At 40.8% G+C, this 20907-nt stretch overlaps 1 protein-coding gene across 9 annotated transcripts in view; it reads right to left on the reverse strand.

The window, feature by feature from the left end:
• MPPED1 (metallophosphoesterase domain containing 1) overlaps nucleotides 1–20657 on the reverse strand; it is a 67957-nt gene extending 47300 nt beyond the window's left edge. The window contains exons 1-3 of one of the 9 annotated variants that reach the window (XM_068401916.1): nucleotides 20366–20437; nucleotides 16354–16436; nucleotides 5522–5723 (exon numbers count right to left, since the gene is read on the reverse strand). In XM_068401916.1, the coding sequence (XP_068258017.1) occupies nucleotides 5522–5673 (152 nt within the window). In that variant the 5' untranslated portion in view covers nucleotides 5674–5723; nucleotides 16354–16436; nucleotides 20366–20437. Of the gene's footprint in view, nucleotides 1–1938; nucleotides 2054–2689; nucleotides 3223–5521; nucleotides 5788–16353; nucleotides 16437–19823; nucleotides 19959–20365; nucleotides 20450–20549 lie in introns of those variants that run through there. The other 8 variants (XM_068401914.1, XR_011048251.1, XM_068401918.1 and 5 more) reach the window with 8 other exon arrangements.
• Nucleotides 20658–20907: the final 250 nt, after the last annotated feature.

A 20907-nucleotide genomic window follows, 5' to 3' on the forward strand; every position in this document is an offset into this window, starting at 1 on the left:
AGATATGTTTCAGTGTGTTAATGCAAAGCAAGATAAGAACTCTCCTAACAGCTGTAAATGTACATTCAAGCCTGACTATTGCCAGGACAAATGTGGCAACTTTCTGGGCTTAATTATACTAAATGAAATCAGATGCCGGGAGGAGTGAGGCTGCATTGTTCAGAGCCCAATCTTGATATTCAAAACTGAGGAAACGAAAAGATCTGACCCAGTTTGATGAGACTTACTTATGATTTAGAAGAGGAAAGCAGAGAACACCTTTTTTGCTATATGAGGAATACTTATTTTCAACTCAATCTTTTTACCCTCAATCCATATTCTGTTAGAATATATAGAAGCAAATGTATCTATATGCAGCTATACCACAACTGCTACTCCAGTTAGGGAATTCTGATGGAATAAAATCAAAAAGCCAGAGATGCAAGAGTTACATTTATGTCACTAGAAACCAGAGAGATATACAGAATTGTTATGAATTATTTTACTTTTACAACATTTATTCTGAAAGGACAAATAAAATTAGTTTTGTTCACTGTTGCAGTATGTAACACATATTCCTAACCCTCGCTGGTTGTGCTTCAATTCAGGAGCTTACTTTTATATAAATAAATTCAGGAAAAAAGTTAGAGATCTTTGCTATTAGTAATACTACCCCTGTTTACTCGGTAAATTTTCAGAAGGCATTTTATTGCTTGAAAGATATAAGATGATAATCTTTAATCATGCAATCTTTTCTTTAAGTCAAAGAAGAATTCTATGAAATTTATAGGCAGGTAAATTGAGGCGTTTTTGATAACTTCACAAGATTAGTGAGAGAGTGAGGAATAAACGTAAAACATTCAAATCTTGTAGTATAGAAAAAGTTCCTAGCATTTTCTACAATATAACAACAAAACTCAAGTATCAACAAATTATTTTGTACTCGTCTTTTCTGTACCTTTTCAGGATGAAGAAATGCTGGGTTTTTTACAGCAGTACTGGAGAGACAGCCTTTTAGTACAAGTACCTTGTAGTCATCTTTCTGAAGTTCCAGTTTTTGAGCAGAAAGCAACCAAACATGAGGTACGGAGTAAAATCAGCTGCGATCAAATCGTACCTAATGCATACCCAGCAGTATGTACGTGCTAGAGGGATATGTAAGCAAGAACGTACTGGAAATTGTAAAAATTAGCTGACAAAGAGTGGAACGTTTGGATCCTGAGAGAGAGCAGCTGCGGACACTGTGTGTAGGGCCGAGGGAGTGTGTATGTTGCAGGAGGACCACAGGCAATGTAGAAGGGCAGATGAAAAAAAAAAAAAGACAGATGCAGGGGGACTTAGGCATAGGAGGTCACAACCTCAAACAGTGCATCTGCATGATTGCCATCGCGTGTTAAAAATGCCTCTGTTTTGGAGGGAAGAGAGCTGCCACAGAGCGAGCTCCATGGGTGGTGAGTGGAGGTAGCAGGGGTGTAAAGGAATATGGATGGTGAATGGTGGGTTTTAGACTAGTGAGTGAGACTTGTCACAAGGTGCAAGCTGTGTGAAGGGTCAGTTAATGGAGTTCCTCCTCAAAATGAATTGGGATGGCTGGATAAAAAAGGGGGAGCTGACCCTGGCTATCATTGCAGCCATTCAAGCTAAAAAGATTAAACACCAGTTCAGTAAACAAATTTCTGATTCTTGCTCTTCCTGCCCAGCACTTCCCAAAGTGAGTTACAGGTCATATTAGTAAGCCAGCTTTAAATTATGCATACTACCCTGGCACAACATAAGGATATGGACTCGTCTAAAACACCACTTTTTGACTTTTCATGGTAGGGTAGCCTTCAAAGCAGGTGCTGCTTCTCCTTCAGAAATCTTTTAAAGCTCAGCACAGCAGTAAGCTGGGTGTTGGGGAGCAGCATGCATTTCACACGTTGCTCCTCTGAAGCTGAATGGAAAAAACAACAGACTTACCATGGCAACCCATGCAGCACATAATACACATGCTTTTTCTTATAGTTTGGATGGGGACAGGGAAGATGTAGACAAGCATTTTCCTGGTTGCTGAAGTACGTATAACTTTTAAATCCTGTGCGATAGGCCAGACAATTTTCATGGGAAAAAGGCATCAATACAAAAAAAAACAAATAAATGAGATGCAAATTTTCACATTTAAGTGATATGCACTATCACTATATGACTGAGGCCAGATATAGGTAAAAACACATGTCAGGTTTCACAAACGCATCTAAGTTGTATTACTGGAAACAATTTCTGAAGGCTCGATCCCCATATTCTTGTGTAATGCATTCCCACAGCAGCTGTCACACCAACACCCAATGCACTGCTTGCAGCGTGAGCAGAGGAATAAAGATCTGCTGATTATTTTTGTGCAAATTTTGTTTTTCTTTAACGCACAGAATCACAGAATGGTTAAGGGTTGTAAGGGACCTCTGGAGATCATCTAGTCCAATCCCCTGCCAAAGCAGGTTCACCTAGAGCAGGTTGCACAGGGTTGCATCCAGGCGGGTTTTGAATATCTCCAGAGAAGGAGACTCCACAACCTCCCTGGGCAGCCTGTTCCAGTGCTCTGTCACCCTCAAAGTAAAGAAGTTTTTCCTCATATTCAGATGGAACTTCCCATGTTTCAGCTTGTGCCCATTGCCCCTTGTCCTCTCACTGGGCACCACTGAGAAGAGTCTGGCCCCCTCCTCTTGACACCCACCCCTAAGGTATTTGTAAGTGTTGATAAGATCCCCTCTCAGTCTTCTCTTCTCCAAGCTGAACAGACCCAGCTCTCTCAGCCTCTCCTCATAAGAGAGATGCTCCAGTCTTCTGATCATCTTTGTAGCCCTTTGCTGGACTCTCTCCAGTAGTTCCTTATCTTTCTTGAACTCCAGGGCCCAGAACTGGACACAGTACTGCAGATGCGGCCTCACCAGGGCTATGTAGAGGGGCAGGATAACCTCCGTTGACCTGTTGGCCACACTCTTCCTAATCCACCCCAGGATACCATTGGCCTTCCTGGCCACAAGGGCACACTGCTGGCTCATGGTGAACTTGTTGTCCACCAGAACACCCAGGTCCTTCTCTGCAGAGCTGCTCTCCAGTAGATCAGCCCCCAACCTGTATCGGTGCATGGGGTTATTCCTCCCAAGGTGCAGGACTCTACACCTGCCTTTGTTGAACTTCATGAGGTTCCTCTCCACAGTTTCAAGCAGTATGAAAACTTGCAGAGAAACTGAAAAGCAAAGTTAAAAAAACCTCAGAGCAAAAACACTGCCAGACGTTTATTTATAGACTAGATTTCAGTGGTTTCACAAAGGAGGAAGACAGGAACTTCCCAGAAACGACTGATGGACTTGAAAACATAATCAGAATTCACCACCCTTCTTGTCAGTGGCAGCCTAGTGATCTCACAAGCACAGGAATGCCAGACTAAGATGGGGCTAGGAAGGCCTGTCAGCATGTTATGAGTGCTAAAACGTGAAACAAGAAATATAAACCTTCACAGAGGACCAGGGAAGAGCTGCAAGATTGAATTCAGAAGAAAAGGAGCACAAAACTCCGTCTGTGGTTAAAGGAGTTTACTATGAGTTCAGACGTTAACAGGTCTATGTGAAATCTGTTTATGATTGCCTGCAACGTCACTAATCAAGGTATTTTCAACTATACACAAAGACAAGGCAAAGCCCCCACCTCCCTTAAGTTAATGACAAAACTTGCATAGACTAAAGCAGGGCTAAGTTTTCACCCATAACAATCACGTGACTAAAAGGTGCTTTTGTTACACTTTTTATGTCTACTTTTCCCTTCTTTGTTATTTTTCTGTTCATTGGTAAGAGGCAAAAGCAACCTTGCTGGTATTCAGAAACATTATTTACAATTTCTGTATCAAGAGAAAGAGTAGGTCAGATTGTGGTAAACGTTTCAACTGATTTAGCCTGTTTTTCTATTTGCAGAAGCTTCTTCAATAGCATTAATCATTCATGAGAGATTGCCAAACTCTTCTGAGGAACCATTTTCTAAGGATAGATTATTTTCAGCTACTTGCTTAGGTGCTGAACTTCTTTCATGCAGTTGATGGTCTCAGCCCTCCAGTAATATGATTTGTTACTGGTTAGAAGGTTAAACAGCATATTGTTGAGTACAAAGTGGATACTAATAAATAACTTATTTTCAGCCCACTAAAAACATTCAGCTTTTAAGAACAGTGAACAAACTCATGAGTGCCTAGGAACTGTGTGAATATTCACAAAGAATGGCTAAGCCTCGACAAATAAAGCAACCTGCATTTGGCATTTTCATTTGTAAAAGTATTTCTGAACCCACATTTGTTTTGTTTGTACTTTTGCTACTATTTGCCAGCTCTATAAACAAAAGATGTTTCCCAGTGCTAACACTCAACTCATTTTACTGTTTGCATTTCAATAGTACCTAAAAATCCCCAACTCAGACCATAAGTTAATACACTGCCCCCAAAAACTGAGCGTTTGCTCATCACCCTGGTATATCTATCAGTCTTCAGATTTTTTAAATATAGTATCTAATTTATTCCAAAGAATGTACATAAGCATTCACTAAATAGACAGCATTCCACCGATCTTAATTGATGAGGTTTTTAACTGCAGAAATCATGGCCTATGTTCGTAAATTACCAAATCATATTAAATATCAAAAATGTGAATGAGGTGATTATTTATTCAGTCTTCCTAAAGGAAAAAAGTTTCCTCCAAAAAAAAGAAAACCAGCCTTCTGATCTAAAGGTAAGGCTGCTTCTCTCTTTAATAAACATAATAAAATAGTGCAGACATTTTTATTTCCTATAAAAATATTTTACAGTAGAACTTTATACTTAATTTATTTGTAACAGCTTTACTGTTTTGCTCTTCCTTCTGGCTTTAAACTTTATGGCAGGTTTCATTTTGTAATTATAATTCTCCACTTCACATTAGAACTAAATCATTTAGAGCAGTTAATTTCACTGATGTTGTCATTATATAAGAAAGTCAGAAACAAACACAGTATTTTAATTACTCTTTAAGCACTTGGCATCTTCGGCACATAGGTATCAAAGTTAGCTGTCGGATGGATGCTCACACTATTTTATTTATTGATGTGATTTTTCCCTGTATGTAGCTGTACTATAACTAACCAAACAGTATGTGTTGTACAGATACAGGCTTGGTATTTTCAACAGCTATTTACATCAATGAGCAAGCGCACAATGCAAACAAACATTATTAAGATTGCAGAAAGTATCATCCTTGTAGCATCTCTTATTTTATTACCACTGCTTGTTGTTTATTTCTCTTTTTAATATGTAAACATTATGTATTAAAGTTATGCTAGTGGAGTGATCTTTCTCCCATCCTTTAATAAAGTACTTATACTTTCCAAATTGACTGATTTTGTATCATTATAGTAATTATTATTAGAGAGGCATCAAAACAGCATTCTGTGAATTCTTTTCGACTGGTCCATCAAATACCACATCGACAAGGCAATAACAATTCAGAAGGCTGTGCTAGAGCAATAACAAAACTATAATACTTACATTTGCACATGTGGGGGCTGAAAACGTCCCTGGTTAATGTTGTAGAACGTGAAAGCCTGTGTGGGGTTGGAGCTGTACTCATCCACTTCAATTATGAGTCTACTGTGCTGATGCCTTCTAGCTGCCATAATGTGCGACTGGGCGAAAGCCATGCTTGCACAGTGTCGTTCAGCTTTTTCAGGCGATCATATCTGCTATCTTCCTACATCGACAGAAGAAGACCATGACATCTCCTTACCTAATCAGCGTGCTCCCCTTCAAAAAACCTAAAAGCAGATTGAAGAGATGGAGCATAACTGTTTGACAGTTAATCTGTTTGGAATTTGCTTTATTTAATACAAGATGAAGATGAAGGGGGGATACAGACAGATGAAGACACACAGCTCAAAGAACTCATCACAAACCTTTCCAACTCAGCAATTCAATGAACATACTTTAATTGGGGGTGGGAAGCAGGGAATGGAAGTAAACTTGCTAAAGAACACAGGGGCAACTTGCTCAAGTATTTCAGACATTTAATACAAATCTAAGAGACAAGGCAGTCATTCTTCAGAATGGCACGTCAAATAATTGAAATGATTTCTTCAACACAATCATTTCCTTTCCTTTCTTTTTTTTATTGCACTGCTGGATGTTTATTCCCCATCCTTCTTCAAAAAAAACCCCACCAAACCTGAAACTGAATACACAGCTGTGCACAACTAAAACGCAAGTTAATTAAACAAGAATCAGTTTAACCAGTTCTTCAGAAAGTCTGTGCCATTTATTATGGGGAAGCATTGCAAGTGGTTGCTCTTTACATCCAAACGAACAGAGCAAATTGCCTTCTGTCACTTGCTCCTGGTTTCACAGTATCACTAAAGGAACTCCTGACATGGATATGAAGGGCTCCCCCTTTCAAACACATTCTCTTTTCAGTCAGCACCAGCCCAACATTCTGGATTCACTGGAAAAGGCAGTGATTCAAAGGCTAACACACAGTTAAATGTTATTAAATATTTTTTAAAAAGTAAAATTCACACAGGTTTTATGATTGGGAATATATTTTTCCCTGAAGGTTATGCAAGTCTAGAACAGCAGCACTGAAAATGGGTAGAGGAACAACAAAGTGAAACCAACTGGAATGCAAAGAGTATCCCCTAGAAACAGCAGAAAGTAATTTAAACGTGAATTTTACTTTTATTTCCCAGTTTTAATAAAAAAAGGATTATAAGCTATAAAGGTGGGTATTTTTACAGCATAATTCTGCATCCTTTTTAAAAGTTGTCTGTCTTAAATATTTACTTTCATGCAAGCGAGGGCTCCTTTCTTCTAAGGCATATAAGTAATCTGCTTCAGAAGACATATTTCATGACAAGCCACACTAGAATGCAGCAATTCACTTAATATGTGCAGTTTCTGGAAAGCAGGACTACAAGTATTTTACGTGACCTTGCTAATGTGCCTTACTTCCATTCTGAAGGGACCACTGCCAAGCGTGATGGATGAGGGAGGTCTTCATAATAACTCAGATTTTTAAAGCTATTTACAGGTACTTCAGTCCAATTCAGTTCTAGTGGCAGTCAGCACCTAAGCATCTTTAAAAATCTGGGCTTCAGTCCTTTGCTTAACTACTACAGATGTTAAGTGCTGCAAGAAGTGACCATGTATTTTTATTTTGGGAAATCTTGTCCTTAGGAAACTGAAATGAGAGATTCAGCTCAGTTTTGTTACTTGCTGAATGGCTGTAAAATGATGACAACTTACTGTCACTAACAATCTGCAGGAAAACAGTCTGAGAATAAAAAAGCAGATTCCTTCATGCCCTCCCCTAGAACTGAGTGGTAAGTAAATGGCAGAATAACAAGAAAGAAAATTTTGGATTTCAAACACTCTCAGATGCCATATTCATGCTATGGAACAAGTAGCAGCACAACAGAATGCAGCGGGAGGGAAAGGAGGCACGATCCTTGTAAGAATAATCAAGTATAAACTGCTGCATTTAGGAAATAAGAAATTATGATGGCAGATGTGAAGAACCCTCCCTGAGGAGCTTCCTGTATTAAATGATGCATTTGTAAAGAAGTCTGAATAGGCAAGGTCAGAGATTTTATAGGGGGCAAACTGTTCTAAGTGAACCTACTTCTGTTTCAAAGAAACTATTAGAACTAGTGACCTCTAGAAATATTCTCCAGTAAGATTAATAATTTATGATCCTACAGCTCTACATAAGGATTTCAAGCTACCTGAAAAACACAGCCTTTGGTTTATAATTCAGGGATTATGGCCACTTTACACACAACTGAACTGCAGTTACAAAGGAGTTAAGGCACTGCCTTAGGGACCTAGAATCTCCCTTTGGCCTTAGTTAAGTTCTCAGGAGCTCACAGCAGCTGAGAAAACACCTTCTGTCAGCCTCCTCTCTGGGTCCTGTCTTTTATGACTTCTCTTAAGTTATACATCAAATCTGCTGCAGGAACACCAAATGTATGCAGGTACTCCATATCCACTCTTAAGCTCTGCTTCCTCTTTCTGGGTAAGTGGAAAATATCATTTACTAACAGAGACTAACTCAAAAGAACAAATTTGTTTGCAAACAGAAACAAACCAGTCAGCACAGTGCTGATATACCCTTTAGTGCTGAAGAGTCTAAGCAGGGAATCAATCCTTGCACATGGGAAAGTGTGTAAATCGTACCATGAGACCAGCTCAAGAGGATGCTAGCCACAGACATGCAGCAAGAAGTTCACCATATAAACATGTAGAAAATGGGAAGACAACATATTTCACCTGAGATAAGGGAGGAAAAAAAAAAAGAAAAAAAAAAAGGAAAAAAAAAAAAAAAAGATGCCACAACACTGCTAAGCCTTCTGCCAAATGACAGTCACCCAACATCAACCCTGGACACATAAAAAGCATCCAAGACTGGAGAAGAAAAGAAAGAGCCAGATCCTGCAATAAAAATTAAATAACTAGCAATCATATGAATAGCCTATGCTAAACAAAAATCAGATCTGTAACACATAATCAGTAAGCATAATTCAATGGCAAGCTCATTTCAGAAACATACACAGATGTCTTCGAACCTTACCTTTCAGTCTAGGGTTTTCTTCCTGCATAAGTGGTTGGCTGACTACTAACATTCTTGGTGTTCGACAGAACAAGCTGTCTCTTTCCAGCTTGACTGATAACCAGACTGACGCCCATTACTCCCCTCTTTCTGTTTCCATTTTCAATAGTCCCCAAATCATAACTTTTGCTTTCTTTTAATATTCTGAAATTTCTTCCTTTCCCAAACCAGAGTATAAAATGCAGCAAGGAAATAATTATCTGCTTCTGTAGCATGCAAGTTTTAAAATTATATGCCCAGCATTAACAATGCAGAGCATTAAGACTCAAATCCCCACAGCAACAACATGCTAACCATCCTCTTCCCCCAGACTTATGGAGCTGCAGGATGTCTGCCAGGGAGAAACAGAGAAATGTAAAAAGGACTGCAAGAACATGAATACTAAAATAAATATCACAAACCTGGTTGTTAGAATCACAGACTGAGAAAAAGCTATTAAATCAGCTAAGCCATCTTCTAACTGATGGCAGGGAATGTTCTCCATGCATTATTTTTCTGCTTTCTCCAGCATATGTTCAAATGTTCACAGAGCTCTGACCCAAAGCCCACCATGTACAATGGACACTGCTCTACCGTCTTCAGAAGGCTTTCCATCAGGTCATAAACTATGTGGATTGCTAGATGTCTCCTGAGGAACTACTGGACTAAGCAGGTGCTTGAACACAGATGTATATTTAAGTCCTTTGATGAGGTCCTCAAATAAATCTTTGTATTTCTTTACTTTTTCAGACTGAAATTTCCCACAGCCTTCTTGTATAGCTGGCATAATTATGTCCCTCTTTTACATGAATTTTCCAGCCTATTTATGCATTCTATTTATCTTTTTTTTCCATTTCAAGCCAACGTTTTATTTTAATCTCACTTCTTCACTCACAGATTCTGCTTATTTTATGTTCACCCTTCAGTTCACTCTCATGTCCGCTGTTTCTTGCCCTATCTCATTCCATCATCCTCACTGTTCCCTCCATCATCTACTCTTTGTGTCAAGCCTAAAAACAACACTGAGATTTCTTGAAAATTATTCTAGCAACACAAAATAAGAATCTAGACTTGAAAACAACATGGCTCAAGCAGATGTCACTGAAATAATAATTAGAAGCCAAGATAAAATACTGATGATGATAATAAAAATGAAGTTATGAATTAAGAGAGAAAACTGTGAAGGAGTTATCTGTTGAGCAATGAACTTCGCTAGGTTACAAAAATTCTGGAGGTCAAGAAGCACAACATGGCTAAAGCACACCCCAGCAAGAGTTGAAGAGAGGCAGTTGCCAGATTTTGCACTAATAACAGTGAGATAACATAAAGAAAGAAGAGGATGCTGCGACTCTCGGCAGTACCGAGATCAGTGGCAAAGAGGTAGCTACAGAGAATATTACTTTTGTTCAGAGAGTCTGACAAGCTGGGATTTGGGGAGGCAATGAAGAAACGAAATGTAGTATCAAAAAAAAAAAAAAAGAGGTTTTCATGCTGCTATAAAACATCAAAGCTGTATTTTTTCAAGGAAAGCCAGTAAGATAACAGCAGTAAAATACCTTAAAGAAGCACGTGAGAGTTTGTGATAGACTGCATAGTGACACACTTGCTTCTTGTGCAAATCTTGGATACTGTTAATCAGAAACCCTTCCAAGAGCTTCATCAAGGGTTCAGGTCTTCCCCTATACTGCACTACAGTGCTCTTCATAAACTGCCAGGTCATCCTTTACATGGGGAAGTAGACCCTTTATTTAAACCCCAAAAAAGCACTAGAGTATTCTGCAGCAATAGTCCCAATTGTCATAGTAACATTCCTATAACCACTGGTGATTGGCTTCATTACCACAAATTACTATTTTTGTTTTAAACCTCCTCCCCCAAAAGCTTGCTACAGACTGACCAGCAATAAGCGAACATACTGGAGTCAGTAAAGCAATCACTTACTATGAGAAATAGGCTGAAAATGCTAAAGGTTTTTTGCTGTCTAAAACACCCATTTCAGATACTCCAGATGGAAGCCGATCAATGGAATTAGTGTGCTATCTTCAGTTCTGCCATCGGGAAATGAATACTGAAATAATCCTAAAAAAGCATTATTCTGTGGGAAAGCATGAGCCAGGTAAATCACTCTGCAGATGAAAGGTTTTCCAAAGGGATACACTCTCCTCTTCCTCCTCTTCATTATCTGAAACAGAATGCAAGTCCTGGCAAACCAAAACCATCGAGTCTCCCCTTAGCAGACTGGTTTGGACTCACTGGACAAACAAGGACTTTAAAGCAAAGGCAGCATGTCATCGAGACACTTGTAGATTTTAAGGTTTATCATGCACATTTCTACTGATGGAATCATTAGGCCTTCTAAATGAATACGATGACAGAAACATTTCCCATTGAATTTTAAAAATAAGCAAATAAAACTGCAACGTATTGAAGTGAAATATGCACTTATAAGCCCCCTTTTCCCAAAGAAAATACTTTATATACCTGCAATTTGTGTCAATGAGAAATAAACAACAGCTTTAAAAGACCAACAGACTCCTCAAGGATAACTGAATTACAATCGCATAACATGTGGTGCCATTTGAGGTGCTTACGACCACCCTTGCAAACCTCCCAGAGTTCTTCATGACGACGTCATGACCTAGAAATCCTGCTGGGAAACCTAACCCTCCTTCAGCTACAGAAGCAGCATGGCATCTGAGAGCACTAGTTTTTCTAAATGCCAGTTTAGCAGTGGTGATACGTGCCAGGGTTACAGCCTTCAAGCTGACAGCCCTCTGTCCCCAGCGGAGCGCGGGCGGGCGGAGGGTCTGGCACCGGCACCAGGCCTGGCGCGCTCCCCTGGCTGCCCGCGCGCCTCAGGCCTCTGCCGCAGCGACCTCCACCGAAGGGCAGCCCTAATTTCGTACCTACACGAGCTAAGAAATCCCTGGTTTTAAGCAGCAGATAAATGTATAAATGAGGGTGAGTTTTGTAATGCAGATTTATCTCCACAAAAAAGACGGAACGCACTCACCGATCCGTTCTGTGAGTACCATGAGATGGCAACATACACCGCTCCATCTGCAGCTTGGGGAATAAAATATTTCTGTGCAAGTTTGTAAAGTGGTCTTAAGGTCAAAAATTGGAATAAAACCTTTACAAATGCCTCTTTACCATGGCTCTTAGCACGGATTTCACAACCCTCATCTGGTAACTAGTGCACATAATGCTCCACTATAGTATTTTCAAAAAACTTTTGCCTATGGTGCATCTTTAATTGAAAGAGATTTTAAGCATCCCGTATTTCAGTCTCTGCTCTCTTCAGTGGCTTGTGCTGAAAGAAGTTATACCATCCCCATGATTTATTAAGGGGACTCTTTGGACAGTAGTTTTAAAACACATCTGAGATAGTTTTCTGTGCCAGCGAATCTCAATTTGCTAACTGTTATCAGTCCAATAACACTCAGTTGTGTGACCGTATCTTTTCACTGGAAGTCAGAGCTATTCCCACCTATATAACCAAAACCAGGGGGTATATTTCTTAGTTACCTGTGTGCCTCAAAATCCTACTGACTTCAATGAGAAGAAATGCAAGATCTATCCTCTTCTGTTTATAATCTCCTATTTCACCTGTCAATGAATACTTCAGTGCCTCATCAGATATATCGCATATTTGTTAACTGCAGATCTACAGGGCACTGAGCAACCTGTTTTGTAATGTGAACAAAATTCAGTGACTTAAATAAAACCTCTTATTTCTCTGTAATTACAATTACCTTAATCTGCACTAGAAAAAAAACCAACAAAATCCACCAAGATATTTCTCACCATGCTAAAACACACATCACTGTTCTCTTTTGCTGATTATAACGACCTGTCAAATACGGTATGACAAAATTCTTCACTGAAATTAATTTTTTTTTCAAATTAGCTTTCCTCCATTACTCTCAAACACAAATATTATACATGTTTCTCTCATTAATTTATTTACAAATAACACTAGCGTACTTGTTAGCTTTAACTGTCATAAGAAGATTATATAGACACAGCAAATAGGAAATGAGATAAATTATTTGTCTTTCGCAACTTAGCCCTAACATCTACTTCTGTGGAGTTCCCTCCAAAAATATACTGTACCTACTATATGCCATAGTTCTGACCTGGCATCCAGAAAAAGAGATAGATGAATGAGTTCAGAAAATACAAAAATTGCACATTTGCCTATGAAATCTAATTCTGTATTTACTTAAAGCAGTTACCGCTTCGAAACCTTCCTAGCTAGTCTTATTTTGAATGATGATTGTATGATTTAAAATTACTTTTTCTCATTTCCCTACCTAGGTTGCCAAAACTACAGTAACTGTATATTCTGTTTATGAAGATTTAATTTTATTTTGGCTCATCAGCAGTATCATTTTCTGAATCAAATTTTCATCCATACAAATAACTGTTCATTTATTCGATTGAAAAAATAAACACAACCTAATAATATTGCTTTGTTTTCACCTTAAACTTCCACTTTACAATATATCCAATACATTTTAGATTTAAACATTGCAATACTCTAAGATTTACAAATAGACTGAACATTTGTCAAGGCTAAATGCATTATTATAATCCTACATACGATCTTGCCTGAATGTATAAAATATTACCATATTTGGATAAAATATTTAAATGGATACATTTTTCTTAAGTGAAACCAAATCTTTTTATTGAAAAATATACTGGTTTGGCTCAATATTACCTGTATTTATCCCAAAATACCTGCAGAGGTAGCTAATATATTTAAGTAATTACTTCTAGGGAAAGAAATTTTAAATAAATACCTAAAATCTACAAAACTGATTCCTCACTCTAAAAAATTTTCCTTCATCTCTGGCAGTATTTCAAAATCTACATTACTGAAAATCATGAGCATACATTTGTAAAAGACAAATTACAAGCCCACAAAAGGTAATACTCATTCTAAGGGAAAATAGCTAAAAATACAGGTTATGTGGGAAAATTATCAAAAATGGACATTCCTATATGAGTAAACTAGGGTTGCAGGGATTTGATTCTACATTTCAGTCTGCAATTTGGGTATGTCATCCGATTAAGCTTTTGAATCTCTTAAAATATTATTTACTGAGAAGACTATGTAAGTACTGAAACATTATCTATTTAAGAAACAGTTTCGTTTAATTTTTAACTGGAGAATGTTCATTTTCTTCACCCTTTTGTGACAAGTTGCCTCACACTCATTTCCTAGCCTTCATCTGTACAAGACCCGCGGGTCAAGTCCTACTTGCCTGTGACACACACTTTATTCAAACCAATTTCCATGGAAATTGTGTATAAATGCACAGAATTTGACCAATTTTATCATTCACATGTCTCTCGAGGGCAGAATACATCCCACCTGGTCGAGCATGTTTTCTCCCATACCAAAATTACATCAGAATATGTGGAAGGCTAATACTGAGCAGAGGATTATGTTAGTAGACAGTTCAAGTAGTTTTCATGTAAGCGTTCAAAATCAGTGTCGGTCAACAGCAGTGTTAGTTTGTGGGTCAGCAAAGTACAGCAGAGGTGCATGGCACACAGCACCCCCCGGAACAGCCAGCAGCAGAGGCAGCAACTCCCCTGCTCTGAGTTAGGCAGGAGCCAGGAGCTGCTATTTCACACAGAGGCAAGTTAATACTGGTAAGACAGTCCACAGGGTCTTCCCTTTTTTGTACAGCAGCACCTCTCGGCTGCGGATGAACTTCTATTGCCAACATCCTCATCCAATTTCAGAAAGAAATCTAACACTCTTGAAAGGTTGCTGCTCTCTACATCAACACAAGAACAGAAAATAAAAGCAGCCAATCTATTCCTGTAGTTCAAGATGAATGAAATGCCAAAGTACCAGCACACAAATATATATATATAAGGTGGAACATAGAACACAGCTTACATGTAAATATATTTATAGTGATACTACTTCTGAGATCAGTATATCTTTTTCTATTAAGTCCTGGAGTTAAATTATAATATTAATCAAGCAAACCCTTAACAGCTACATTTCTTTCTCTTAGACACAAAACTTTGAAAATTAAGTATACTGTCCTATTAATTTTGTCGTTTCTACTTTTCATTCATTTATCTGCATCTATCTCATTTAAATCCTTCACGTCATCTGATTGATTAATGTTCAGGGAAAGAATCACTGGATTTGTTCTGTTTATTTTGCCAGGTATCCTCCCCAGGACTGATACAAGGAAAAAATACTCAACAGTTGTTTAGGCCACTGACCTCTCCTACCCATAAAGTCATGTTCACAAAAAGCCCCCCAACATGGTCCGCAGGAAATGGAGACAAAGGCAACTAAACCCTTTCCTTCAAAGAAAAACAGAGAGGAAAGACAGTATGGGAGAAGTCCCAGATACATGGTACTGAGAGGGAGCGTTTCAGGTCAAAAACCTCTGGATATTCTTCAGACCTAAAATGGATCCCAATGATTAGCAAAGCATCCTGTCCTACAGTGCCCTCCTCACACAGGGATGCTTCAAATCACTGCTCTCCCTGAAGCTCCTCATAAAAGAAACAAGATTGAGGAGAAGAGCTACACTGAGAGTGCATTCACGGTACTAGAGGCAGCTCAGCTAGCTCAGGTGGAAGCTATCACACGGCAAAACACAGCGCAGGTTTTGCCAAGTGACAGGAACGCCTGGTCAGTGACTGAGCTGGCTGCCTCCAAACTGTGACTCCGAGCTGTATGCACTGTACATCAGCTGATTCACTGGCTGCTTGAAAAACTCTTTTGAAAATTTTACTTGGACAGACTACAAATTTTCATGCGATGCAAAAGATGCTAGAACAAAGCCAAACAGTTCAGGGGTGAAAAGTAAAGGGAAATCAAAAGGAAAAAAAACTTAGGAGGAAAGTATCAAAGTAGTGAAATGAACCCACTATACGTTTTGGGGTTTTCTTTTCTTTCTGTCTTAATCAAGCTGGTGAAACAAGAACATTTTTTTGGTGTTGCCAAATCTGAAGTTTCCACTGAAATGTGCTGAAGCTGACATTTTTTTTGTTTTGGTGCTTGTTCAAGGTACTAGATTGGTAACTACCGGCAGTAGCTGAGTTTTAATCCATCCCACCCCCCGCTGCAATAGGCAAGGTATCTTAACCAAAAACTACTCACACTAGGGACAAAGTGTTGAGGGGCAAAACAAAAAATACCTCAGAACAGCAATACAGTGAAGATAAGCTGCGAGTAAGAAATTTTTTTGTTTACTACCAAAGAACCAGAAGAAAGGCTGTCCCACAAAGTTGAAATACTCGTAGTATTACTATTTATTATTACATGAACGTCCACAAACCAAGGGAAATCCAACAGCAAACCATGCTACGCACTGTGCAACCATGCAGTAACAGAGAATCTCTGCCTCAAACAGCTTACAGTCTCCAGAAGCTCCACAAAGGATATGGGAGAAAAATAATACAGCAACGCAGGGAAATGATCAGCGCAGTGGCAGAGCACTATGTTTCTTCCATTTTCTTTTACAGAAAAGGAAAAAATACATGGGATTAGTGTCACAAAAGACAAAAGCAGAGAGAAGATGGGATATGATAGAGTCAGTGAGAGGAGGAAAAAGGTGATAAGAAATAAAGTGACAAGCAGGATGTTTGAGCTATACAGCACGTTAAGCTAAGTGATGCAACTGCGAGAGCTGGCGAAGAGGGAGCTTAAGCAAAACAGCCAATTAGGAAAAGGCAGAGAAAAAACAGTCAAAAATACCAGTAACCATCGGTCTCCTTCGTATGCTGCTTCTACAGCTGCTCTGCTGGCTTCAGTCTTTGGTTGAATGGCAAGACCCTCACCTGCCATAAGGGAAGCTGGACTGGCTATATGGCAGAGGAACTGAATTTAAAAGGTCAAGAGGGCATGCTGCATAAAAAATAGCTTTCAAAAAAGTGATATATGCTAAATATATTAATCTGTTTTTTAGCAGAAATGTATAAATTGAAAATATATAGCAAGTAAGGGCAAATACTTGCAATTGAAATGTATTATACATATGTACTACATCACTGAATCTCCGTAAAAAAGATGAGTCCTTATTACACTAATACTAGTATGGCTCTCTATAGTCATACATAATACAGCATACTTAAATGACACTATGAACCCAATCTTACTCCCATGTTAAATAATGGCATTTTAAATAGTGACTGAATAGAAAACATTAAGCATTTTGTATTTGGGTTAGTGTAATGAATCCCAAATCAGTTATGACTGCACGTTACTACATATATGCCGTGATGGTTACTTGTTAATTCTAACACAATTTCCACTGTCGTATCAAATCACAGCAAAACTGTCACACTTGTTGACAGTTTCAACAATAAGGTCAATTGTTTCAATAATAAGGTCAAGCAGTGAGCAGTCACAAAGAATGAACTGCTTAACCCTCCAGCGGTAGCCAGTGCAGAAGCAGGTGAATAGCCATCACCATAACAGCTCTGCTCCTTTTTGCAATAGATCTGATACTGGACTGCCACTCTGCAACCTTACCCAAGCATTACTTTCACACGTGATTTTAGTTGTAATAACATCAGCCTGAAAAGATGACTTTCTAATAGGAAGTCAAAGGATGACAGTCCAGTGACCTTAAAGGACCCTCTTAAATTACTAACCTTGCTTATGTTTTGAAACATAACCTAGAATATCCAGAATTGAAACAGAAGCATGTATTTAAGTTAGAAATAATAATTACAGACTACCTTGCCCTCAGACACTCTCACACAGACAAAATTTACCTACGGACAATGATCACAGAATCCAAACTGGTGTATGATCCACAACATCCAAATTAAAGTTTCCAGCACTACACTCAGTAGTATTCTGACAGCTCAAACCGTACCTTGTAATATTCTAATATCTTAATGTAACAGCAACATGTGAAAAGGCTCTTCCCTCAAATTACCTTACACATCCTCTCTAAATTCTTCAAAACAAGGTTCAGCAAGAATCAAACAGACTGCATAGACTTATTTTTACTGTGTTTATTAATCATTTGAGATGAAAACTGTCTTCATGGACAAAAATATTAAAATTCTCAATTATAAATGCATATGTTTATTTATTATTTGACATTGTTTCCATATGTCTGAAGAAAGAAACTGCCTAGATAATTGACTAAGCAGTTACCTGGTTTCAGGGGATTTGAGTCTCCTTCCTTGTAATTCAGTGGCAGAACTCTAGCTGACTTAAAAAATAGTAACCTTTTTATACACCTCTACATGTTCTACTACATAGAAGAGCCCACTCCTGTGTAACTCTTCAGGTGAGGAGGACTGCACCTGAAGCAGCAGATCTGATCATATTTGGTTCCTACAAGGACATAATCTGGACATTTTTTTTCTAATTCCGTATAATAAATTCAATTAAATAAATACGCCCATGAACAACACTACATTATATGAACCATTAATTCAAGAAGCAGAAGCATCAATGTCAGAATTGGACATGTATGCCAAATCAGAACTCTACTCTGCTTTACATTGCTGCTGACAGTTCCTGTAATGAGCACACAGCATTAAATAAAAATCATGATCTGTTTGTTTAAAGAAAGATCAGAGCGCCAGCTTTATCTTTGCATTCTCTCATGCTTGTTGTCTGGCATCACAAACTAATACCAAAACAAGATCTTATTAATATCAGCTCAATATGGTTTTGTACAGGGCACGAGGGGTTTGCTCTCGTCCAAGCAGGTTTGTATATCTTTAAAATGGGCATTTTTCTTCACATGAACATGTACAGGTGTTCTCAGTGGTTACTCTGCTTTAAATTAGACTGAAGGAGAGCAGGGAGAGAAAAGATAGAGGGAATAATGTACAAGCAAGAAATTTTAAGATTCTTCTCTCTCAGATAGGTTGAGACAATGAAATAAACCAGAAGAGCCAAGCTGAAACTGTTTAAACATACCATTAAAATTTCATGGGTAATAATTAATATCAATCAATTCATATATGTATCATACATGGGATCGCCATTACATTTAATAATTTTTTAAAAAAACATATGTAAAATAGAAACTAACCTCCCCCATTTGTGTAGTACACTACCAGAAAATTTATAGTGCCTGGCATCATGAAACTGTTTAGTATGAATGGGTGCAACACAGATCACCACCACACAAGGACTCCTTAACTGGTCTTCTCAAAAGATACACTCTTTTTTGGTAGTTAAATTGCACATTTAAAATGTAGTCTTGTATTTTAAATATCTACTGATAGTATTTTGAAAAACTGAGAGCTCACTTCATCAGGAGCCAATCACAAAGTTTAATAATCTTGCCTAGTTATCAGTTTATCCAGAATATCCAAAGCTCTTTTATATTAGTCTAAATTACCTACTAAATTTATTAAGCCTTAACTGAAGCTGAAATGGCTATCGATACCATACATTATCAGCAGATCTCTTAATTATTACATTGTCAAGGTATAGATTGTGTAAGCAAAAATCTTCAACCATTGATCTTCCTCCAAAGACAACGGAATGTTTAGAATCTGTCTAGTTTCTGCATGTTTCCCACCTTTACCCTCTGTGTTATCCATAGGCAAGTATATGCATTTATAAATGTATTCCACACTATCCATCTGAAAGTGCAAAATATAAAATGCGGGTATTAAAAAAGCAATGTGTCAAAAGCAATGAAATCCCTACCCAAATGTCTCTAATCTTTTTCTCTGCTCCACTGCTTTGAGCGTGCTGGATACCAAATAACAGAGCAAAAATTACACAACAATTAGCATTAATCCTGAAAAACTTCTCGCACGGTTTCCTCCCGGAACAAAACTTTGGAGGTCACTAAACCCTCTCCGACAAAGGAAAGTTCTTCCACTTCCCTCACCCCTTTTCCCCGGCTACGCGAGGGGAAGCTATCGGGGAAGGCGCACACGGATTTTCCTCGGGGGCTTCTCTCCCGGGAAGTGTCCGGTGGCGACTGGTGACACCTGCGCACGGGGGTAGGGGAGCGGCACGCCCGGGGGTCGCCGCCGCCTCCCGCCCGCCCGCGGCAGCCCAGCCTCCGCGGGAACTCTGCGAACAAAGTAACTTGCCGGCTGGCTGGCGGGAGGCGGCCGGACACGCGTGGGGCAGGGGGCCGCTCTCCCTCGTCGGCAGCACGCACTCGCACGGCCGCAGAGGCAGGCGCGGGCAGGGCAGCGGCAGCCCTTCCCCGAGAGCACGGTGACAGCCCTTACCTTCACACACCCCTTCCTCACGCCCGGCGGCAGGCGAGCGCCGGCAGCGCAGCACGGAGGCAGAGCAAGGGGAGCTGCCAGGCTCTCGGCGGCTCTCCCTCCGCCTCTCTCTCGCTCCTCAGAGAAGCCCTTCCCCGCCCCCCCGACCGCCTCACTCTCTCTAGCTTTGGGGCATATATATTTTTTTTAAGGAGCAAAGAGAAGCCACGGGGAGGCTTGGTTGGGAGACGCAAAGCCCTGACGCGCTCGGGGGTGGGGAGGGGGGGAGGGGGGGGCTGGAGGGGTTTCAGACCCTCGCACGGCAACACAGGCAAACCCATCCCCCCCGTCTCCTCAGTCCCCGGCCGGGGAAGGCAGCGCTGAGGCTCGAACCTCGCTGCCTTGAACCGATCCCGCACCGGGGAACGGGCCCTGCGCACAATCCCCCCGCCCCGAGCCGCCGGGGAGACCCCGCCCGGGGCGGCCGCACGCGTCCCTCCTTCGCTCCCCATCCCTGCAGGGGCGCGGGGGGGTCGGGGAGGGGGCGCCCTCAAAATACTTACCCTGCCCGCCGGGGCTGCTTTGAAGACGCAGGATTTTGTGCGAGCGATCGTCTCCTTCTCCGGGAGCCCAGCCTCCCCTCCCCCCCCCTCCCCTCCCCCGCCTCCCCCACCGCCTTTGGGGGGCCTGGAATCCCCCACTGCCGGCCCTCCCCTCCTCCCCGCCTGGCCGGGGAGCCCTGCCGACCGGCCGTGCCCCGCGCCGCCGGAGCGGTGAGCTGCCGAGGCTGCGGCCGGGGCCGGGGCGGCCCACTGGGGTACGGAGCCCGCGGTGCTCCATGGCCCCCGGCCGGGGCCGGGACTCGCTGCCGGCCTGCGCGGCGGCGGAGGCGCGGGTTGGCGCCCTCCCGCCTCGGGTGGGGGTCAGCGGGGGGGGCGGTGCGGGGCCGCTTCCGGCGGGAGGGGAAGGCTGCGCCCCCCCTGCCCTCCGCCTGAGAGGCCGCTGGAGCCCGTCGGGGGCTGCCCGCCCCGGGCTGCCCGCTCCGGGGCAGAGTTGAGGCAGTACCCTGCGGGAGCGTGTGTCTGTAGGGGGGGAGGCACGAACT

This window comes from Nyctibius grandis, chromosome 5, assembly GCF_013368605.1.
Source record: "Nyctibius grandis isolate bNycGra1 chromosome 5, bNycGra1.pri, whole genome shotgun sequence".
Lineage (NCBI taxonomy): Eukaryota > Metazoa > Chordata > Aves > Nyctibiiformes > Nyctibiidae > Nyctibius > Nyctibius grandis.